This window comes from Eptatretus burgeri, chromosome 7 (genome assembly GCF_056783735.1).
Source record: "Eptatretus burgeri isolate ZD-2024b chromosome 7, Ebu_testis_v1, whole genome shotgun sequence".
Taxonomy (NCBI): Eukaryota; Metazoa; Chordata; class Myxini; order Myxiniformes; family Myxinidae; genus Eptatretus; species Eptatretus burgeri.
Window position 1 is genome coordinate 25,233,739 of NC_140967.1, and position 24,053 is coordinate 25,257,791.

Genomic DNA, 24,053 nt, shown 5'->3' on the forward strand with positions numbered 1-24,053 from the left:
CTGGCTGAGTAATTCAAATTGTTTAAATGTGCTTTGTGTAGCATAATGGGGTCATCTCTATCAGGAAAAGTTGATGTGTTTTTGCTTCATTATAGGAATGCTGCTCATCCATAAACTACGTATTTGTATGGACATTTATCGAGATTGAGACTAGATTTGTTGAGACCAAATGGGTCTGTGTTCATGTCTGATCCAAAACTTGCTTGTACCTTCAAAGTAGATGAACCTGTGGTGGTGCATGATTGCAAGTGGGTACCAGAAATTCTCTCAGTGGTTATAGGACCAGCTAACTTAACTGCATGGTTAAAAATGATGACGGAAAGGTGTGGAAACGGCCCGTTAATCAAATTCATGGTCGTATTTCAGCTCACCACCAATCAGTTAGCATTAATTCTGAACTTATTGTTATGGTTCTAGGAACTGTATGCATTCAAACATACAGCTGACCCAAAGTTAGTTATGCCGTTAAGTATATGTGTAGACAGATTCCCTCCTCGTGTTTAGTGGGAAATCGAAGGGGTGCATTGCGATGTTTTTTTAGTTGGGGTAATAAATCTTTATATCCCATCCCCCATCACGATCCACTGTCCACCTGCTGTATCCGAAGGCCCGTTGGCCGGGGCAAAATCTTTGTGTTGTGCCTTCTTCTTGATGAGTCCAGACACGCGTGGAAGGGGGGGGGGGTTTCTCCCGGCATGGCCGAAATCCCGCCCAGGAAGGGCGGACCCATGGAGGCCCTGTCCAATCAGGGTGGACCCATGGAGGCCCTGTCCAATCAGGGCGGACAGTGGCGTTGGCTTCACCAAGGCCCCTCCCCGCTGAGAGAGATCTATAAATTACGAAGCGATCCTCAGCGTAGAGTCCTTGGCTGGGAGATAAATTACGGCACCATTTTGAGAGGGTAGAGAGAGAATTCTGTGTGGGTTGGCTGTGATAGCTGGAGTCTGAGGTTGGAGAGAAACAGCATTGGAGCGAGACAGTGGTTGGAGTGAGACAGTGGTTGGAGTGAGACAGTGGTTGGAGTCGCAGGTTGCCAAAGAAAGGAGGGTCGTGACGCGGAGGGTCTGCCCACGTCTCGCCTCAGCGACCCGTCTGTTGCACTGGTTTGAGGGCGCCCGATCTTGACCGGGTCTCTTGTGGGTCCTGTCGGTGCCCTGATCCCCGTCTCGGACACCGCTCTGCTCCACCCGGGCTCCTTCGCGGACACGGTCTCCGCGCATGTGACTGTGGGCCAAGCTGCACGACCACTGACAAGCGCTGCACCACGGAGCATCCCTTCCCTCCAACGTGCAAGTACCCCAAAAGAACTGCGACCTCAGCTTACCTCCCTCTCTGGCTGCGGGGGTCCTTTGTAATACACCTGGGTTTATTTTCGTCTGAGTGCGTGTCTGAGTGTGTGGTGCCGTCTTTAAGTAGAACTGTTTAAGTGTTTGATCATTGTAAATCTTGCCAGTATATCCTGCGATAAGTCTGCTCTGAGTCCTTTTGTAAGTTGATTGTAAATAAACCATTATTAGAAATCTTCCCAGTTCGTTTTAGTCTTTTGCTTCATTGGTCCAGCATGGTTCGGATCTGAATTTAGCCGGGTCTTTATCCCCGATAATCTGTTCATCCTAACTGGTACGTTCTTGGTAGTTCCGCTCGGCTGCATCTGAACCGGAAAGGTAGCTGGTAGAGTGATCTGGTTTTGGAAAGACGTACCGAGGGCGTGGTTCCCTGGTAGACGACACCGCGTGGTTAATTAGGTAAATTGGTTCTAGACAAAAAAAGACCCTACGCTACGCGGTGGAGGTATTGTGTCCACGGCCGGTTAAGCGACCCGCCGCGTCATGGAATTGTCCGTGAGCGCCGGCCTGCAATTCCGGGTGTCTGGTGGGAGGCGACGTAACTTCCCCCACCTCACGGTTGTTCTCGCCACCGGTCCCCAGCCCACAACATTATTTTACCATTTTATCAGGTTTGTTGAATCGGCAACCCTACATCCCAGTACCAACTAGATTATTTAATGCAAGGTGTGTGCCTCAATCAGTTCCAACCAAAGAAAATGCACAACCCTTCACGTCTGATGCTCCCAATGTGGTGAGTCCGGTATGTCATCCCGACCAAGTCATGAAGTATCCGTTTACGGGTGTCACATATTCACCGTTTGATATATATATATATATATATATATATATATATATATATATATATATATATATATATATATATATATATATATATATATATATATATATATATATATATATAATGTGTGTGTTAGAAAGCATCCTCAGCATTTGGAGGCCTTTGTTAACTTTGGCCATTTCGAGGGGAAGTGTGTTGTCTGCAGATAAGTTTCATCAAGAACCTGACCTAAGCTTCAGCGCAATCTGTCGAGCGACGCATAGTTTGAATGTCTGTGGAATCAAGACTTCCGATTACATGTTCACGTCTTCTTCCTTATCTGCTCCTCGTGTTGTTGGTGAAGCATACCAATCAAACATACATACTACCAATCAATTGTTGCTAATATTTTGGAATTAAAAATAAATAAATTCGAAAATATGAGGAGACTTTAAAAAATGTCTAAGAACCCTGAAGTGGGTCGGGGAGGGGGTGTTGATTGAGCGACTGCAAACAAATTTTGACAACCCAAACAATATCCTGCAAAGACTATTTTCCTGCAATTCAGGGTGTGTTCCAGTCGCAAGCAGCTTGCTCAACACTTGCCAAGCAACTCGCTTGATTCGAAGTGCTCAAGCAAGCACTCCAACGAAACGGTTTGATCAATGTAGTTTAACAACCTGGCAGTCTCCATGTAAACAATGTCATCATGGTACTCGAACAAATGCTGTCCGGCCCATCATTTTCAGTTTCACTCAATCCTCGTGTCAACTTCGCCCTAACAAATTTATTGTGTTAGGAGCAGCTACAGAGGATGAGGAAGAGGGAAAGAAAGATAAACAAGAGCGAGAATTGCTTTGCACTCAACGTCCCCGACCGCCGTGACATTTTAAATAACCCGACGTACATACATGAAGGAAAAACATGCATGTGACCGGGGTGACAATTCACAGCTGAATCGGGATTTGAACTCCGGATAGATTGAGGCAAGTGTGCATAACTACAGGCCATCCACGGACACCCCCTAATTACGCAATTCACACAAAAGCAAAATCAACGATGGCTTTTGTGCGTAATTTTGGTTTTAACCAGACGTTTCGCACAAATAAACACTGTGGTGTATCATGGCGCGTTCGGTGCTGGAAATAATTTTTTTTTAAAACCTTGATGAACATACGTAAAACAAAAACATGCGTACGGCTTATGTGCAAATATAATGCATCATGGTTATCAACCTGGGATCACTCCAATTGCACTGGGACGTCACGCCGATTCTTATTTTGGTCTTCTCTTTTCAATCGCATCCTTCTTTGCACCGTTTTCAAATTTCCAGTATCGGTACAGTGCAGCATGGCCATGGCAGTATAGTTCGCGTTAGAGCTTTGTTGAACGCACTTTATTTCCGAATTGTACCGTGCTGCCGATCTGTCTAAAGCCTGCCGATCTGTGCTGCAGTGCTACCTCATGTCATGGTTGCACATGATTTCATTGGGGTAGTCAGGCTCGCTGTCCAGCTAATGGGTGTAAAGCAGAGGGGTGGAGTCAAGATAGCTGAACACTAACCCATGTACAAGTCATATTTTCTCAGTCTAAAAAGGGCATAACTGTGAAAAATTGACAAAACGTCCAGAAAGTCGATTGTTCTGGAACGTATCATAATAAAGCCATGTGCCAAGTCAAAAAAAAACAAACAAACAAACAAAAAAACAGGTGAGACAGACAGACAGACAGAGAAACCATTGGTGCCCTCCGGTGAAACCTGCAGGGGACTAATAAAATGGGGAACTAGAAGGGCAATCGGTAGAGCATACACCTCCGCCACATAATGCCTGATCCACGAGAACATATCGGGCCCAATACATTTTTTTTTAAATATCATGCTATATAATCGTTATTCCCAATGGTAGCCCTCTCTCTCAATGGTGAAGAATCCCTTTTAAAAACTCTAGGAGTCGGATTTTCACCAAATCTAATCGGTTCGTCCTTGTCACACACCGGACCTGTGCACAAAATTTTATCGGATCCGTCCACAACTTTTTGAGATATCCTGTACACAAACAGACAGAAAGAGGTGAAAACACAACCTCCTTCACCTCCGGTTTCAGAGGTCACAACTAAAGTATGAAATGCACGTTTCAATAATAGCGAACGTAGTGAGCTTCAGACTTAACGCGTGCACATGAGAGAATAGGAAACAACACAATACGCTGGCAATTTGGAATCCGTGTCGTTGGTTATGACCCTTTTGCTTCCGGTTTTTTTTATTTTGCTTCCGGTTTTTGTCATGGGGAATGATGCATGGCGGGAGATGAAGGCATCGTCGGAGACATGAAAGACCCAAATAATATCAGACCCGGTGCATAATTCCTCCACTGATTTTAATAAAGATATCTCCCGCATCAACAAAAAATAATTTTTAATCGTGATTTACATTATTTGATCGCTGATCCCAAATCCAGGCCGAAGTAACCGGAAATTGCAGCATCGAATGTAAGAATTCTACGTTCGCTTCGAGGCTTTGCCTATTACATATTTATGTGTTATAATGAAACGGAAGACCGAGAAGGAACCCGAAGTCACACGTAAAGCACGAGTAACAATTGTACTGTACAGAAGGATTAAAAACATTGACGAATGAATTACGCACTGTACTTGGAGAGCGAATGTCGCAGATATTTCAAATTTATTTTCTCTTCCTTCTCCACGACTCTTGCTCGTCTGTCACTTGCGTCTTCAAGATCGCTCGCCATTGCCTTTCAGAATTAGTCCCAAGTTCAGAGCCGTGACACGCGAAGAACTCCACCGCCGAACTAATGGCTCCTCGAAGTCAAAAGGTTTTTTTTTTTTAATAACGAAACTTTGAACTTCGCTCTTTATTTGCTGTGTTTATAAAGATTAAGGATATATCATATGTACACGGTACAATAATAAAGTACGTTCAACAAAGCTCTAACGCGAACGATACTGCCATGGCCATGCTGCACTGTACCGATACTGGAAATTTGAAAACGGTGCAAAGAAGGATGCGATTGAAAAGAGAAGACCAAAATAAGAATAAACGCAACATTAAAAACACCCCTGATAAACATACACATTTACACAGGAAGTTTGCAGGAGCAGTTTGAGTGAGACTTGCCAAACATAGAGAGGTTTGTGGAAGAATCTTGGTGAACTTCTCTCTCCCACCTTGATTCATATCTTGAACCCCCTTTCAAGGAATTACAAGGAAATTTTGCGCAGGAGGAGGAGGCCATTCAGTCCATCATGCCTGTGCCACATCAATACCAGATTTAATAATCCGTCAAATACCCCCCTTCCCTTCGTGTGCAGCCTTTTGGCTGCCACACCAGTACTCAATTTCACCGACCTCAGAAGGATGACAGGCTGAGTCAACCCTCTGGTGTTAATTCAACAACCAACAGGACTTGAACTCAAGACCCTAGGATCCCAAAGCAGCACTCTAACAGCTTAGCCAACAACAGGTTGGTATAAGATGTCATACGTAACGTGGCTTATAAGTATAGACACGTGTTATTTTGGGATATGGCCAACATAGAGCCTCCCTAATCTTTCCACAGGTGCCAGTCATTGAAAAGCAGATGAAGATGAAAAATACAAAGATGAATAGTGAATTGTGCTCCTTCTCCAGATCACTTAACCTACTTAACGACACAACAGAGTTTATCATGTAATCTGCTGGCACATCCCCTTCCTCTCCCTTCCTCTCCCCTCCTCTCCCTTCCTCTCCCTTCCTCTCCCTTCCTCGACCTTCCCTCCTCTCCTTTCCTCGACCTTCCCTCCATCATCTTCCCTCCCTTCGTCCTCTCTGCATTCTCTCTCTGCATTCTCTCTCTCTCTCTCTCTCTCTCTCTCTCTCTCTCTGCATTCTCTCTCTCTCTCTCTCTCTCTCTCTCTCTCTCTCTCTCTCTCTCTCTCTCTCTCTCTCTCTCTCTCTCTCTCTCTCTCTCTCTCTCTCTCTCTCTCTCTCTCTCTCTCTCTCTCTCTCTCTCTCTCTCTCTCTCTCTCTCTCTCTCTCTCTCTCTCTCTCTCTCTCTCTCTCTCTCTCTCTCTCTCTCTCTCTCTCTCTCCTCTCTCTCTCTACCTTCTCTCTCATCTCTCTCTCTCTTCATCTCTCTCTCTCTCTCTCCCCATTCCATATTCCTCTCTCCTTCCTCTCTCTCTCTCTCTCTCTCTCTCCACTCTCTCTCTCTCTCTCTCTTTCTCTTTCTCTCCCTCCCTTTTCTCTCTCTCTCTCTCCTCTCTCTCTCTCTGTCTCTCTCTCTCTCTCTGTCTCTGTCTCTCTCTCCTCTCTCTCTCTCTCTCTCTCTCTCTCTCTCTCTCTGTCTCTCTCTCTCTCTCTCTCTCTCTCTCTCTCTCTCTCTCTCTCTCTGTCTCTCTCTCTCTCTCTCTCTCTCTCTCTCTCTCTCTCTGTCTCTCCTCTCCCTCTCTCTCTTCTCTCTCTCTCTCTCTCTCTCTCTCTCTCTCTCTCTCTCTCTCTCTCTCTCTCTCTCTCTCTCTCTCTCTCTCTCTCTCTCTTCTCTCTCTCTCTCTCTCTCTCTCTCTCTCTCTCTCTCTCTCTCTCTCTCTCTCTCTCTCTCTCTCTCTTCTCTCTCTCTGCTTTCTCTCTCTCTCTCTCTCTCTCTCTCTCTCTCTCTCTCTCTCTCTCTCCTTCCCTCCCCTCCCCTCCCCCTCCCCTCCCTCCCCCTCCCCTCCCCCTCCCCTCCCTTCCCTCCTCTCCCCCTCCCCTCCCTTCCCTCCTCTCCCCCTCCCCTCCCTTCCCTCCTCTCTCCCTCCCCTCCCTTCCCTCCTCTCTCCCTCCCCTCCTCTCCCCCTCCCCTCCCTTCCCTCCTCTCTCCCTCCCCTCCCTTCCCTCCTCTCTCCCTCCCCTCCCTTCCCTCCTCTCTCCCTCCCCTCCCTTCCCTCCTCTCTCCCTCCCCTCCCTCCCCTCCCTCCTCTCTCCCTCCCCTCCCTCCTCCCTCCCCTCCCTTCCCTCCTCTCCCCCTCCCCTCCCTTCCCTCCTCTCCCCCTCCCCTCCCTTCCCTCCTCTCTCCCTCCCCTCCCTTCCCTCCTCTCCCTCCCCTCCCTCTCCCTCCCCTCCCTTCCCTCCTCCCTCCCCTCCCTTCCCTCCTCCCTCCCTTCCCTCCCTCCCTCCCTTCCCTCCTCCCTCCCTTCCCTCCCTCCCTCCCCTCCCTTCCCTCCCTCCCTCCCTCCCTCCCTTCCCTCCCTCCCTCCCCTCCCTTCCCTCCCTCCCTCCCCTCCCTTCCCTCCTCCCTCCCCTCCCCTCCCTTCCCTCCCTCCCTCCCCTCCCTTCCCTCCCTCCCTCCCTCCCCTCCCTTCCCTCCTCCCTCCCTCCCCTCCCTTCCCTCCTCTCTCCCTCCCCTCCCTTCCCTCCTCCCTCCCTCCCCTCCCTTCCCTCCTCCCTTCCCTCCTCTCTCTCTCCCTCCCTCCCTCCTCTCTCCCCCTCCCCTCCCTCCTCTCTCCCCCTCCCCTCCCTCCTCTCTCCCTCCCTCCCCTCCCTTCCCTCCTTCCCCTCCTTTCCCTCCTTCCCCTCCCTTCCCTCCTTTCCCTCCTTCCCCTCCCTTCCCTCCTTTTCTCCCTTCCTACCTCTCTCCCTTCCTCCACCTTCCCTCCCCTCCCTTCCTCCACCTTCCCTCCCCTCCCTTCCTCCACCTTCCCTCCTCTCCCTTCCTCCACCTTCCCTCCTCTCCCTTCCTCTTCCTTCCCTCCTCTCCTTTCCTCTACCTTTCCTCCATCATCTTCCCTCCTCTCGTTCTCCCTTCACTCCCTCCTCTCCACCTCCCCTCCCTCCTCCCTCCCCTCCCTCCTCCCTTCACTCCCTCCTCCCTTCACTCCCTCCTCCCTCCACTCCTCCCCTCCCTCTTCTCCCTCCTCCCCCTCCCTCTTCTCCCCTCCCCATCTCCCTCCCTCTTTCCCCCCTCCCATCTCCCTTCCTCTTCTCCCCTCCCATCTCCCCTCCCTCTTCTCCCCCTCCCATCTCCCCTCCCCTCTTCTCCCCCTCCCATCTCCCCTCCCTCTTCTCCCCCTCCCATCTCCCCTTCCTCTTCTCCCCCTCCCATCTCCCCTCCCTCTTCTCCCCCTCCCATCTCCCCTCCCTCTTCTCCCCCTCCCATCTCCCCTCCCTCTTCTCCCCCTCCCATCTCCCCTCCCTCTTCTCCCCCTCCCATCTCCCCTCCCTCTTCTCCCCCTCCCATCTCCCCTCCCTCTTCTCCCCCTCCCATCTCCCCTCCCTCTTCTCCCCCTCCCATCTCCCCTCCCTCTTCTCCCCCTCCCATCTCCCCTCCCTCTTCTCCCCCTCCCATCTCCCCTCCCTCTTCTCCCCCTCCCATCTCTCCTCCCTCCCCTCCCTCCCTCCCTCCCCTCCCTTTTCCCTCCCCTCCCTCCTCCCTCTCCTCCCTTCCTCCCTCCTCCCTCCCCTCCCTCTCCTCCCTTCACTCCCTCCCTCCCTCCCTCCCTTCACTCCTCTCCTCCCTCCCCTCCCTTCCTCCTCCCCCTCCCTTCCCTCCTCTCTCCCTCCCTCCTCTCCCCCTCCCCTCCCTTCCCTCCTCTCCCCCTCCCCTCCCTTCCCTCCTCTCCCCTCCCCTCCCTTCCCTCCTCTCCTCCTCCCCTCCCTTCCCTCCTCTCCCCCTCCCCTCCCTTCCCTCCTCTCCCCCTCCCCTCCCTTCCCTCCTCTCCCCCTCCCCTCCCTTCCCTCCTCTCCCCTCCCTTCCCTCCTCTCTCCCTCCCTCCTCTCCCCCTCCCCTCCCTTCCCTCCTCTCTCCCTCCCTCCTCTCCCCCTCCCTCCTCTCCCCCTCCCCTCCCTTCCCTCCTCTCCCCCTCCCCTCCCTTCCCTCCTCTCCCCTCCCCTCCCTCCTCCCCCTCCCCTCCCTCCCTCTCCCCTCCCCCTCCCTCCTCTCCCCCTCCCCCCTCCCTCCTCTCCCCTCCCTCCTCTCCCCTCCCTCCTCTCCCCTCCCTCCTCTCCCCCTCCCTCCTCTCCCCCTCCCCTCCCCCTCCCTCCTCTCCCCCTCCCTCCTCTCCCCCTCCCTTCCCTCCTCTCCCCTCCCCTCCCTTCCCTCCTCTCCCCTCCCCTCCCTTCCCTCCTCTCCCCCTCCCCTCCCTTCCCTCCTCTCCCCCTCCCCTCCCTTCCCTTCACTCTCCCCTCCCTTCCCTCCCCTCCCCTCCCTCCTCTCCCCCTCCCCTCCCTTCCCTCCTCTCCCCTCCCTCCTCTCCCTCCTCTCCCCCTCCCCTCCCTTCCCTCCCTCTCCCCCTCCCCTCCCTTCCCTCCTCTCCCCTCCCTCCTCTCCCCCTCCCCTCCCTTCCCTCCTCTCCCCCTCCCCTCCCTTCCCTCCTCTCTCCCTCCCCTCCCTTCCCTCCTCTCCCCTCCCCTCCCTTCCCTCCTCTCCTCTCTCCCTCCCCTCCCTCCTCCCTCCCCTCCCTCCTCTCCCCCTCCCCTCCCTTCCCCTCCTCTCCCCCTCCCCTCCCTTCCCTCCTCTCCCCTCCCTTCCCTCCTCTCCCCCTCCCCTCCCTTCCCTCCTCTCCCCCTCCCCTCCCTTCTCTCTCTCTCCCCTCCCTTCCCTCCTCTCTCCCTCCCTCCCTCCTCCCTCCCCTCCCTCCCTCCCTCCCCTCCCCTCCCTCCCCTCCCTTCCCTCCCTCCCTCCCTTCCCTCCCTCCCTCCCCTCCCTTCCCTCCCTCCCTCCCTTCCCTCCTCCCTCCCCCTCCCCTCCCTCCCTCCCCTCCCTTCCCTCCTCCCTCCGTCCCTTCCCTCCCTCCCTCCCCTCCCTTCCCTCCTCCCTCCCCTCCCTTCCCTCCTCCCTCCCTCCCCTCCCTTCCCTCCTCTCTCCCCTCCCTTCCCTCCTCTCCCCTCCCCTCCCTCCCCTCCTCTCTCCCTCCCTCCCCTCCCTTCCCTCCTCTCCCCCTCCCCTCCCTTCCCTCCTCTCCTCTCTCCCTCCCCTCCCTTCCCTCCTCTCCCCGCTCCCCTCCCTTCCCTCCTCTCCCCCTCCCCTCCCTTCCCTCCCCTCCCTCCCTTCCCTCCTCTCTCCCTCCCCTCCCTCCTCCCTCCCTTCCCTCCTCTCCCCCTCCCCTCCCTTCCCTCCTCCCTCCCCTCCCTTCCCTCCCTCCCTCCCTCCCTTCCCTCCCTCCCTCCCCTCCCTTCCCTCCCTCCCTCCCTCCCTCCCTTCCCTCCTCCCTCCCTCCCCTCCCTTCCCTCCTCCCTCCCTCCCTCCCTCCCCTCCCTTCCCTCCCTCCCTCCCTCCCCTCCCTTCCCTCCCTCCCCTCCCTTCCCTCCCTCCCTCCCTCCCCTCCCTTCCCTCCTCCCTCCCTCCCCTCCCTTCCCTCCTCCCTCCCTCCCCTCCCTTCCCTCCCTCCCTCCCTCCCCTCCCTTCCCTCCTCCCTCCCTCCCCTCCCTTCCCTCCTCTCTCCCCTCCCTTCCCTCCTCTCCCCCTCCCCTCCCTCCCCTCCTCTCTCCCTCCCCTCCCTTCCCTCCTCTCCCCCTCCCCTCCCTTCCCTCCTCTCCTCTCTCCCTCCCCTCCCTTCCCTCCCTCTCCCGCTCCCCTCCCTTCCCTCCTCTCCCCCTCCCCTCCCTTCCCTCCCCTCCCTCCCTTCCCTCCTCTCTCCCTCCCCTCCCTCCTCCCTCCCTTCCCTCCTCTCCCCCTCCCCTCCCTTCCCTCCCTCCCTCCCTCCCTTCCCTCCTCCCTCCCTCCCCTCCCTCCCTCCCTCCCTCCCCCTCCCTTCCCTCCTCCCTCCCCTCCCTTCCCTCCTCCCTCCCTCCCCTCCCTTCCCTCCCTCCCCTCCCTTCCCTCCTCCCTCACTCCCCTCCCTTCCCTCCTCCCTTCCCTCCTCCCTTCCCTCCCTCCCTTCCCTCCTCTCTCCCTCCCTTCCCTCCCTCCCTTCCCTCCCTCTCTCTCCCTCCCCTCCCTCCTCTCTCCCCCTCCCCTCCCTCCTCTCTCCCCCTCCCTCCCTCCTCTCTCCCCCTCCCCTCCCTCCTCTCTCCCCCTCCCTCCCTCCTCTCTCCCCTCCCTCACCTCCCTTCCCTCCTTCCCCTCCCTTCCCTCCTTCCCCTCCCTTCCCTCCTTTTCTCCCTTCCTACCTCTCTCCCTTCCTCCACCTTCCCTCCCCTCCCTTCCTCCACCTTCCCTCCCTCCCTTCCTCCACCTTCCCTCCTCTCCCTTCCTCCACCTTCCCTCCTCTCCCTTCCTCTTCCTTCCCTCCTCTCCTTTCCTCTACCTTTCCTCCATCATCTTCCCTCCTCTCGTTCTCCCTTCACTCCCTCCTCTCCACCTCCCCTCCCTCCTCCCTCCCCTCCCTCCTCCCTCCACTCCCTCCTCCCTCTTCTCCCCCTCCCCTCCCTCTTCTCCCCTCCCCTCCCTCTTCTCCCCCTCCCCTCCCTCTTCTCCCCCTCCCTCCCATCTCCCCTCCCTCTTTCCCCCTCCCATCTCCCTTCCTCTTCTCCCCTCCCATCTCCCCTCCCTCTTCTCCCCCTCCCATCTCCCCTCCCTCTTCTCCCCCTCCCATCTCCCCTCCCTCTTCTCCCCCTCCCATCTCCCCTCCCATCTCCCCTCCCTCTTCTCCCCCTCCCATCTCCCCTCCCTCTTCTCCCCCTCCCATCTCCCCTCCCTCTTCTCCCCCTCCCATCTCTCCTCCCTCTTCTCCCCCTCCCTCTTCTCCCCTCCCATCTCCCCTCCCATCTCCCTCTCTCTTCTCCCCTCCCATCTCCCCTCCCTCTTCTCCCCCTCCCATCTCCCTCCCTCTTCTCCCCCTCCCATCTCCCCTCCCTCTTCTCCCCCTCCCATCTCTCCTCCCTCTTCTCCCCCTCCCTCTTCTCCCCCTCCCTCTTCTCCCCCTCTCTTCTCCCCCTCCCATCTCCCCTCTCTCTTCTCCCCCTCCCATCTCCCCTCTCTCTTCTCCCCTCCCTCTTCTCCCCCTCCCGTCTCCCCTCCCTCTTCTCCCCTCCCGTCTCCCCTCCCTCTTCTCCCCTCCCGTCTCCCTCTTCTCCCCCTCCCGTCTCCCCTCCCTCTCCCTCTTCTCCCCCTCCCGTCTCCCCTCCCTCTCCCTCTTCTCCCCCTCCCGTCTCCCCTCCCTCTTCTCCCCCTCCCGTCTCCCCTCCCTCTTCTCCCCCTCCCGTCTCCCCTCCCTCTTCTCCCCCTCCCGTCTCCCCTCCCTCTTCTCCCCCTCCCGTCTCCCCTCCCTCTTCTCCCCTCCCGTCTCCCCTCCCTCTTCTCCCCTCCCGTCTCCCCTCCCTCTTCTCCCCCTCCCGTCTCCCCTCCCTCTTCTCCCCCTCCCGTCTCCCCTCCCTCTCCCGTCTCCCCTCCCTCTTCTCCCCCTCCCGTCTCCCCTCCCTCTTCTCCCCCTCCCGTCTCCCCTCCCTCTTCTCCCCCTCCCGTCTCCCCTCCCTCTCCCGTCTCCCCTCCCTCTTCTCCCCCTCCCGTCTCCCCTCCCTCTTCTCCCCCTCCCGTCTCCCCTCCCTCTTCTCCCCCTCCCGTCTCCCCTCCCTCTTCTCCCCTCCCGTCTCCCCTCCCTCTTCTCCCCCTCCCGTCTCCCCTCCCTCTTCTCCCCCTCCCGTCTCCCCTCCCTCTTCTCCCCCTCCCGTCTCCCCTCCCTCTTCTCCCCCTCCCGTCTCCCCTCCCTCTCCCGTCTCCCTCCCTCTTCTCCCCCTCCCGTCTCCCCTCCCTCTTCTCCCCCTCCCGTCTCCCCTCCCTCTCCCGTCTCCCCTCCCTCTTCTCCCCCTCCCGTCTCCCCTCCCTCTTCTCCCCCTCCCGTCTCCCCTCCCTCTTCTCCCCCTCCCGTCTCCCCTCCCTCTTCTCCCCCTCCCGTCTTCCCTCCCTCTTCTCCCCCTCCCGTCTTCCCTCCCTCTTCTCCCCCTCCCGTCTCCCCTCCCTCTTCTCCCCCTCCCGTCTCCCCTCCCTCTTCTCCCCCTCCCGTCTCCCCTCCCGTCTCCCCTCCCTCTTCTCCCCCTCCCGTCTCCCCTCCCTCTTCTCCCCCTCCCGTCTCCCCTCCCTCTTCTCCCCCTCCCTCTTCTCCCCCTCCCGTCTTCCCTCCCTCTTCTCCCCCTCCCGTCTCCCCTCCCTCTTCTCCCCCTCCCGTCTCCCCTCCCTCTTCTCCCCCTCCCGTCTCCCCTCCCGTCTCCCCTCCCTCTTCTCCCCCTCCCGTCTCCCCTCCCTCTTCTCCCCCTCCCGTCTCCCCTCCCTCTTCTCCCCCTCCCTCTTCTCCCCCTCCCTCTTCTCCCCCTCCCTCTTCTCCCCCTCCCGTCTCCCCTCCCTCTTCTCCCCTCCCGTCTCCCCTCCCTCTTCTCCCCTCCCGTCTCCCCTCCCTCTTCTCCCCCTCCCGTCTCCCTCCCTCTTCTCCCCCTCCCGTCTCCTCTCCCTCCCGTCTCCTCTCCCTCTTCTCCCCCTCCCGTCTCTCCTCCCTCCTCTCCCCCATCTCCCCTCCTCTCCCTCCTCTCCCCTCCTCTCCCTCCTCTCCTCTCCTCGCTCCTCCCTCCTCTCCGGAAATGACATGTAGGTTGAACAATAAACACTCCCGACTCGGCAAAACAATATTAAAATTCGTCAAATAAAGGAGGCAAAATATATAGTCCGTCTGAACTTGACAGCTCCGTTTTTGCTCCCGACGTGTTTTGGGAGTGGCATATCTAGAGCCTCGCGAGCCTGAAAACACCATTCAAATTTAATAAAAGGATTCGCGGTTATTTCCCCCAAGAACAGTGTCTGAAAAGAGTGGAAAATGTAGAGCCTCGCGAGTCTGAAAACGCCATTTAAATTTTAATAAGGAAGAAGATTCACGGTTTCCCCCCCCCCTCCCAAGAACAGTGTCTGGAATCCGGATATTATTTGCTTTCCCAGATGGCACTCAGGTAGGCACGCTCCAACTGACAATGTTTCGATTGTCTCGTTTCCTTGTCATTATAAAAACCTTTGCATTTTTTTTTTGTTCCATAATTATTTATCATCTCATCGGAAGAACGAATGTGTCGTCAAGTTTTAGCTCGATCGTTTCCTTAGCAACGAGAATCGCGACCTGAGAGGATTTATTTATTGGTTCACGAAAAAATATTTTCACAAAAAAAATAAGTGACCTATATACGTTATTGTTGTCTGTCTGTTGGGTCGTCGATCTCGTCGAAAAAATTGTTTTTTTAATTTTTTTTTTTTTGAGATTTGTTCTACCCATATTATCAGTATTTAAAATGGCGATTTCAGTTAATACGATGGCGATTTCGATGAAACTTGGTTGGTAGGTTCATACCATCACCAAGTTGTGTGCAAATGAGAACCGTTGCTATGGACACCACCGTTGCCTAGCAACGGGACTTTGAAATTTTAGAAAAATCATAAAAATTTTATTTTTTGGAAAATCAAAAATCGGGCCACGAGCGACTGTGGGCAGTACATTCAGTCATATTGTCAAAAATTTCCAGCCAGATCCTATGAAAACTGTCGGAGAAGATCGACTTTGAATGAACCCTGGTCGAAAACAATAAAAAAAACGAAGTTCGTTATATCTCAGAGACTGAGTCAGATATACATGAAACTGGTATGGTAGGTTCATGGTATGTCCTAGTTATGTGTGAGAAAGAACCGTTGCTATGGACCCCTCCGTTGCCTAGCAACGGCCGAAAAACCTCTAAATGTGGGGGGTATTTTAACGAAAAAACAATCTGCAGCATTAACCCTTGAAGCTAGAATCATGAATTTTCTTGTGCTTAATCCTCAGGTCATTCCCCATCGAACGGGCCCATCGCGTCAGGTTCTATTGTGTAGTTGACTACCCATGTCCACCTACCGGCTTGTCTGTCTGTCCCGAGCATAGCTCCGTGGGTTTTCATCCGATCATGATAAAATTTTAGTGGGAGGTTTATATCATGATCTAGTTGTGTTTTCCTGAGAATGGGTGTGGTGCGCCCATTATGGGCGGAGCCACTCCCAAAAAAACGTGTTTTTAGGGGGTAGCCAATTTCAATTTGCATCTTCTCCTAGGGGGTTTGTCAAATCTGACAGGGGTTTCGGTATTTGGTTAGCCCAATGGCTCCTGCATAGCCCCACGGAGTTCGATTTTTTTTTTCATTTTCATCCCAAGGTCACAAGGTTATGAACTTAGAAAATTGTGAATTTTGACATAAAAATACATCTTCTCCTCGGGGGTTTGTCGAATCTGACAGGGGTTTCAGTATTTCGTTTGCCCAATGGCACCTGCATAGCCCCACGGAGCTCGATTTTTCATTTTCGTCCCAAGGTCACAAGGTCACGAACTTAGAAAATTGCGAATTTTGACGTAAAAAATTATCTTCTCCGAGGGGTTTGTCGAATCTGGCTGGGGTTTTGGTATTTCTTTTGCCCAATGGCACCTGCATAGCCCCATGGAGCTCGATTTTTCATTTCCGTCCCAAGGTCAAGGTCACAAGGTCACGAACTTAGAAAATTGTGAATTTTGACATCAAAATCATATGACCGCCCAAACTTTGAGAGCTAGGATGACAATATTTTTTATGCATAATCTTGAGGTCATTCCCCACCTAAAGTCTTGAAACCATTTTGCTCTATCTCGAACACCTTGCCCGTGGCACCCGCTTCAAGTTTGTTTTTACGCTGATTTCATTAAAGCATGGATAATAATCCGAGGAGTGCGAAATGCCATATAGCCTCTTCTTCTTATTCTTTCGGCTAGCTCCCGTTTGGGGTCGCCACAGCGGATCAACCGTCTCCATTTCGCTAACCCGGGCCTTGACCGATCCGGTATGGAAATTCGTTTTTGTTGTCCGCATAATGATTTGGCATAGGTTTTTACGCCGGATGCCCTTCCTGACGCAACCCTGGTCGCCTCTTACGACACAGGGATATGGTACACCTATTTTAACCAGGGCATACACCGGGCCCAGTACAACTGGTACTCATTTCGCCGACCTCAGAAGGATGGCAGGCTGAGTCAACCCCCTGGTGTTTTCGACTTGGTTTATATCTATACATATACATATATATATATATATATATATATATATATATATATATATATATATATATATATATGTATATATATCTATACATATACATATATATATATATATATATATATATATATATACAAATTCATATATATACATATATTAATTCAGTGTCTCAACGGGGCTTGAACTCAGGACCTTTTGGGTCCAAAGCCACTGCCCTAACCACTGCGCCAACACCAGGCTTTAAATGCCATATAGCCTATATAACGTTATATTGTTCCTGGAATGTTCCAGAGGAAGTTTTGCACCAAAAGTCATAATCCTTGAGCTTTGACCTTTAAAGTTCACAAAGCTCAAATTTTCAAAGTTGTGGGAATCGAACCGGGTTTTCGACCTTCTTCGACGAACTAACTCCAATAAGCTATAGCACGTATCCTGTTTCCTTATTCTAATGTCCACAACATTGTTTTGTGACCTTTAAAGGTTATGCAAAGGTCAAATTTTGAAAGTTGTTAAACGAAATCTGGGTTTCGACATTTTGCAGCTCATAACCTGTCACCCGTACCACATCATGTTGATCATTTTTATAACTTGGTCAAAAATTATCACATTGTCTCATCCTTAACTTCTGAAACAATCTACATCGTCAAATACCGCTCGTGATCCATTGCCGTCTCCAGACTTGTTTTATTTTTAAAATCACCTCCTTTGATTGTTTTTTGTTGTTGTAGCTCTCTTAATCCCGTCTTAAACATATTCCTCCAAAAGTGCTCGTTATTTGATCGTTTCATTAATAACTAGAAGAGCACATACCACAGCCACGCAATACCTGATCCACGAGAACATATCGGGCCCAATAGATTTTTGAGATATCATGCTATACAGCACTACAACATTTTTTATCCGCTCCCTCAATGGTGAAGAATCACTTAAGAAATTAAATAATTCTCGTATCCAGATCCAGATTTGAATCTTCACCAAAATCGAATCAATTCGTCCTTGCCACACACTAAACCTGTCCACCAAGTTTCATCTGAATCCGTCCACAACTTTTTGAGATGTCGTGTTATATATTGTTGTGGTGCCGGGCGTCAGTGGCGAGGACGACCGCTAGATGGAGCAGTAGGGCCGTCTCCCACCGAACACCCGGAATCGAAAGGTCGTCACCCCAGATAACTCCGGAGACGACGGGTCACTTAAAGGACCGTGGTCGCCAATATTTCGACGGTGTGAGGTAGGGTCCACGTGTCTATTCCAATTTACCTAAGTACCCACGCCATCTAGCTACCGGGGAAGCCACACCCTCGGCTGACTCTGTCCGAACCGAATCGCATGTACCGCTCGGGTCCGGCGTAACTGAGCGGGAATTACCAGAGCCACGCCGGTCCAAACGAACAATTTACAGCACAAATGGTCTTCCTAGTTCTCAAGCCCGCACCGTGCTGGGCCAATGGAAGAAGCGACAGGCAACGAGCTGGTACATTTAACAGGGGGTTATTTATAATGGGGAGAGGGTGACAATGAGCAGAGTTATCCGAATAAAAGAAATGCAATTTACAATGAACACAGGCATTTAACAGTCTCTACTTACAGGGCGGGTGCCACAGACACACACACACACACACACACACACACACACACACACACACACACACACACACACACACACACACACACACACACACACACACACACACACACACACACATACACATACACATACACATACACATACACATACACATACACATACACACACACACACACCAAAAAGAAATGGGGCCGGTTGGCCTTTATTTGACCCTTCAGCTCGGGAAGAAAGGCGAGCTGAGGGTAAGAGTTCGGTCGGGCACCTTTCTGCCTCATGCAGTCTGGTCGAGATGAGCTGGTTCGGGGGGAGGGGGGAGGGGAACTCGAACCCACACCTTCGTCGCCGCACCAAGCACCAGGGACCGGGAATGACGCAACGGACGTCAGCCAGTACGAGAACGGACGAGACGAGATGAGCACTTGCGGGCAAGACGAGAACGCCAGAAGGCAAGACCAGACGACCCCAGCAGGCAAAACGAGTGCAAACAAGGCAACGAGGCTTCTTATTTTTTGTCAGCCGCATCGCCCCCACTATTATTCATTCCTCACGTAAGGTGTGGGGGGGTCCGTCCTGAGGTAACTCGCCTCATTGGACGGGGGTGTGTCGGGGCGTCTCGGTGGGCCTGTCCCCCGAAGAGGATGTGTAGTTGTTTCAATTTCTGCATATGTACTGCCGAAGCGGGTCCTGGTATTTTGGCTTCCCGTTGGCTGGAGGAAACGCTCCATGGCCTTCTTCGGAGTGGAGCCTTGATCTGAGGCGATGCAGGCTCCACCCACGCCTTCAGCCAAAAACACGTGGGCAATGGAGTCAATGATGCGAAGAAGTGAAGGGAATTGATGTGTAAAACTAACGAGAAAATAACTCGCAGCGCACACATGAAATTCTCGTGAGACACATGGGATGGATTCTAACTATACACATATACTTAACGAAATAACTAAACTTTGGGACTGCTGACTGTCTGTGTGCAAGATGCTTCCAAATCCGTAACAATATCATTTTAGCCATGTCTCTCAATGGTGAAGAATCACTTTAAAAATTCTAGTGGTCAGATCCATATCTTGAACTTCATCAAAATCTAATCAGTTCGTCCTTGTCACACACTGAACTTGTCCACAAAATTTCATCTGGATCCGTCCAAAACTTTTTGAGATATCCTGTACACAAACAGACAGACAGAAAGGGTTGAAAACATAACCTCCTTCACCTCCAGTGGCGAAGGTAATTAAATAATTATCGTATCCAGATCCGGATCCGGATCTTCACCAAAATCGAATCAATTCGTCCTTGTCACACACTCAACCTGTCCACCAAATTTAATCCGAATCTGTCCACAACTTTTTGAAATATCCTGCACACAAACAAACAAATGGACAAACAAACAGACAGACAGGGGTGAAAGATGATCCCATCAAGTGTGGACATTGCAAACAAAGCATTGCGTCCAGACAGTGCTCAAACACAAAAAGGAGAAGTCAGCATTGTTGATTGAGGTCTTCAGTTCCCATTGGCTTTGGACTGACTGTTACAGAAATCAGGAAAATGACAAAATACCAGGATCTGATAAATAAGGTCAAGAAAATTTAGAAATTGAAGAAAGTTGAAATTATACAAGTGATAGAGCTACAGGAATGATAAAGAAACCCCTTACTGAGTATTTAAAACCAAGATATTCTAGGTTTGTGTTTTTAATTAATTTTCTGAAATTTATAGAATTTGTTTTTCATTTGTAAGTTGTGGGTTACGACGTGTAAATAAAGGTGGAAAAAGTCTGATTTAATGCAATTTAATTCCAGGCTATAAGGCCACAAAAGGTGAAAATTTTGTAAAGGGGTGTACACTTTCTCTAACCACTGTATATAAGCCCGATAATACTGGGGTGTGTTCAGTTACCAAGCAGCTCGCTAGACCTTGCCAAGCTAGCCATTCCTTATCAACGGTTTTGAATGGAATGCTTGCTGGAGTGTTTAAGCCACTTGGCAAGCGCTCCACAAGAAACTTGGAAACTGAACACACCCCAGGATAGCCGTAAAGCTATGTGCCCTCACCTTTGAGCTGTCTTGCCTGGTTGGTTTTGAATCTCGACCAAGCTATAAACTTTCTTCCTGGTGTTTTGCAGATACTGGGCGATACATCGATGTATGTGCTGTCCATCAGGTGGAGGTTAAACTGCTCGTCTCATCTGCTGACATTATAGTTGATGGACGTCAAAGATCCCATGGTGTCATTCGCGAAGAGAAGGCGAACTATCGCCGGCACCATGAACAAATTATATATTCAAAATTCCTGCTCTAATCTACAGAGGGCACTGCATCAGCGGCACAGCCATGCCCTCAGCCAATGAAGCTACCACACAGTCTTGTGCTGCATACAAACGAAGAAGAACGTTCAGGGGGCACTGCTTTAATGCCTTCAACTGCACTCAGCAGTTATGCAAACCAGCAGCCATGTGCGACATATGAAAGAATAGAACCATGTGTGTGAGCTAGGTTCATGACAAGAGTTTATCTTTGCACATGTCCGAACCTAGTTTCTTTACATATCAATAAACAAACCTCCACTCTGTTTGAGAAACACTGTCCAAGATGAGTTAAGAACAATTGTATTGATATGAGCTCCCATGGGGTAAGCTTAAATTTATGAATATTGATTCATTTTGAAACCATTTTGCTGTAGTTGTGAGACAGGTTAGTTTTACCTTACTGATGCTTGTTGTGTTGACAGCAACTCATCAGTACAAGAGACATTCGTCAGAAAAGTGGCAAAGAGCCTGGCTGATAGGCCACGGTGTAACACTACCCTCTGAAGATTCATGTCTGGCCACTCTATGCCTTAAACCCTGCTGAAAAAGGATGATAGCAGGCACGGAAGGAACACCATCAGCAGAGAGTGACGCAGGTCTTGACTGCAATCAGTGGGATAGGATATTGTATGACAGTGTAGAGTTATCTACAACAAGGAAGAGAAGGTTTTTCAGAACATCAGAGAGGTAGTTTATGTAGATGTAGAATAAAACTGGGTCTAAAAACACTGCCTTGGGGTACTCCAGCCTCTACTGGGAGAGAGGAGAGACGCGGCAATCCTTCGATAGCAACGCATTGACTGTGTGGTTGGAGGAAGTCAAAAATCCAGGGATGAAAGTGGCAAGCAAAGCAGGATTCCAGACCGTGTGAAATACCCAATATATTTCCAGGGAAACAGTCCTGACCTCTTGTTTGAGATTTAGGTACTCCAACCATTGTTGAGAGGGGAGTAGCAGCATGTCCAGTGTTAAGTGATCGATTCAGAATGCAAACTGTTGGTCAGCGACCAGGCTATTTTATTACGGGAAAGACTTGACATCACTAGATATCATGGATTATATTACTTCACTTTTAATTGGAAGCATGCTCACATGTCTTTCGTCGAGAGGGTCAGCATTTGCACCCTTTTTTGGGATGGGAATGATGTTTGCTCTTTTTCAGGCACATTGGAAATGACCAAAGAGAGGAACACAATAAATAGAGCAGACAGAGGATAAGCAAGTGCAGCAGAGAAGGATTTGAAAACATGGGCAATGATGCTATCTGGTTGGGCAAGCAGGTTCGAGGCTGGACAGAACTCGGATGAGAAGGACACAAAGTCCAATGGACAGTGAGTGGGCACAGGGTGTAAGCTGGGGAGCAAAACTGGATCGGGTTTGGATGCGTGAGATCTGGAGAGAACCACGAAGTTAAGACATTCATTCCATCGTGTGTTGGGAAATTCGTGTAAAGTTACACTGATGTCCACCAAGATCCTTTTCGTGATGTGGTATACTGTATGTACAAGCTCCTTCATGAACTTTAGATCACGATTTAAAAAAGTTTTTTGTGATCTTTTTTTCGTCTTTCACAAACAGAGACTCGTTGTGGGATTACGCCCAAAAAGAATTGAAGGAATCAATGCAGCAGGATGCCGAGAACAACGATCGGCTTCGTCCCCAGGAAAATACCATATTTTTCTTTGGCACTAAGAATGGGGCAAGTGTAAACAAAATGAAACGACTTGTGTCAATGTCTTGCTATTTTAAAGTAACATTTATTCAGGGTAAAATTGATTCATGTTTCATGCAGCCAGCCTTTTATCTTTCTACTTGAACATCGATCCTTTTTATGCCTCTGCCGATGAAGTTGCCAGAGGCATGATGTTTTTTTGGTTGTCTGTCCATCCGCGATAGGTTTTCGTGAAACTTAAGAACAACTGAAGGGAACGACAAGGTTGGTTATGTAGGTTTTGAACCCCTGTAATTATGTTGCTAAGAAACAAAATCAAACAAAATATTTACAGGATATAGGGACACATTTGAAGTTTTTGTCATCATTTTTTAAAAATTGAATTCAGAAGCGTACAAAATTAGTAATCAACTTCGACATGATTTCCATCATTTTCGAGCAGTGTGTCCTTTCGTGATACTCGGAGACCATTTTCTGTCGCATTCCGACCGTAATTTCGCCAAAAGCTGCTTGAATCCGCTCTTTCAGATCTTGAATGTTCGCTGGTTGAGTTGCGTAAACCTTGCCCTTAAGAAAGCCCCACAAGAAGAAATTGCATGGGGTGAGGTCTGTTGACTATGGGCTGGGCATATTGGCTGACCCGCAACCCATCTATTGGTCTGGAAAAGTCTCATTGAGCCATTCGCGGACCTGAACACCACATTGGGCATGTGCAAATGTGGCATTTAATATCTGAGCGCATTTATATGATCTGTGTTAGCCAATCTGTAGCTGAAATTTTGAACTTGCTGAGCCTTCGACTTTCAGTGTGCATTTGCGTTCTCTGATCTGCAGTTGTTTCGGTTTTCATGGTTATGGATTTTCGCAACGAAAAACTATTCATTCATAGCTTGTCTATATACATTATCAATGTACAATCAAAAGTCCTTCAGGCAACCACCAATTGAAACCTTGACTGACACTAATGGACACTGAATACCATCACAGTTTTCGTGGTTATAGATTCTCTGAACAAAATCATCGTCTATTATTATTGAAATGACACCTGTGATGAATAATTCCAATCACCTTACTTTGTTCCCTTCATTCTTTGTTAATTCTGTACTCTGGAGTAAAAAGGCCTGGGAAATTGCGTTAAAGTGATCCATTGGTAAAATAAATCTGTAAATCATTTGTTTTTGTTAAACATTAATAATACTATACTGTACTTACAATAATATCGAAGTTGTCTTTTGAGAAACAGGTTTCACTTCATTGTTGCACAGATCGATCTGTATACAGCAAGGAATATTTCCATTTTTATAACTCACAATGCGTTTTTGGTTGTTGTATTGTTGTTGCATCCTCACGAAAATTCACGGACTGGTCGGTGTGTGTTTGTTTCTTTGTTTGTCGTGCTACGACTCCTACAGTTCCGGGCTGATTACATCCAGACTTGTTGCATTGGATCAGCATGGCCCCAATTAGTGGTGGTGGGGGAGGACGAAAATTCTCCATGTAAATGTGTATGGTTCGTTTAGTGCCTCTCCAGGTGGGAGAGGGTATTACAAGTTCCCACCCTTTACAGTGCAGTGAGGTGTTTTGAATTGCACAGCAAGATGTATTTTGAATGAATAAGGATAATAACATAACCCCCGTGGCTGATGAACGTCTTTGATGATGTTTCTGAAACATTCACCAATCTCAGCCAGCATCCAAGATTGATTCGTGATGTTGACTTTTTTGAATTTTTTTTTTTTAAATTCTTCAAAATTTGTATTTTCAAATGTCCAATCAGGCAGATTTGATTAGAATCCCCTGGAGAACAAATGTGCCAAATTTGATGCTTGTATCATCATTTGCACGATTACTCTCAAAAATTGCTGTTATCTGCCTCACTATGGGCTGCAAAACGTAAAGTGTTCAGTTTGGTGGAATATACGCTCTACCTGGTGCTATTCTAGTTCTTCTTTGTAAAGCTCTTTGATATTCCATTAAAAAAGAAAAATGCTTTTTTTGAAATATTCTGATTAGTTTATTTTGTATAAACATTAAAAATATAATTTTATAATGTCATGATCAGTTTTATATCAAGCCTTAGCAATGTTTGGTAAATTTGTGAGAGTGGTTTGTAATACCCATCATAAATGTGACAAATTGTTGGAATCATTTTGATGCTCTGAGATGTTTTCACTTCCTGCTCTTTTGCTGTTTCAGGGAAAGACAACAGTGATTCATCAATTTTTAGATCGGTAAGTTTCATTTCCATCAAAGACCATCTATTTTGTCTGCATGGGTTAAAATATTGCGTTTGATTCTCTGCCACCCGACACTCATTCCGCCAATAACTCTGCTAAAAAGAAATTTTGAACATTCTCTCAGTTTAATCTGTAATTCATTGATTGCATTTCATATCCACACATCCTGTTTAAATCACACTTTTGTTGTACCATCTCACAATCATTTCAAC

At 50.5% G+C, this 24,053-nt stretch overlaps 2 protein-coding genes across 2 annotated transcripts in view; one reads left to right on the plus strand and one right to left on the minus strand.

Moving 5' to 3' along the window:
- The window catches only part of FSAF1 (40S small subunit processome assembly factor 1), a 28,263-nt gene extending 23,306 nt beyond the window's left edge, over positions 1–4,957 (minus strand). The window contains exon 1 of the mRNA XM_085887731.1: positions 4,754–4,957. Within this exon, the coding sequence (XP_085743857.1) occupies positions 4,754–4,856 (103 nt within the window). The 5' untranslated portion in view covers positions 4,857–4,957. The remainder of the gene's footprint in view (positions 1–4,753) is intronic.
- An 8,848-nt stretch (positions 4,958–13,805) lies between these two features.
- DYNC2LI1 (dynein cytoplasmic 2 light intermediate chain 1) overlaps positions 13,806–24,053 on the plus strand; it is a 58,742-nt gene continuing 48,494 nt past the window's right edge. Inside the window, exons 1-3 of the mRNA XM_085887732.1 lie at positions 13,806–13,951; positions 21,511–21,637; positions 23,807–23,835. Coding sequence (XP_085743858.1) covers positions 13,941–13,951; positions 21,511–21,637; positions 23,807–23,835 — 167 coding nt within the window. The 5' untranslated portion in view covers positions 13,806–13,940. The remainder of the gene's footprint in view (positions 13,952–21,510; positions 21,638–23,806; positions 23,836–24,053) is intronic.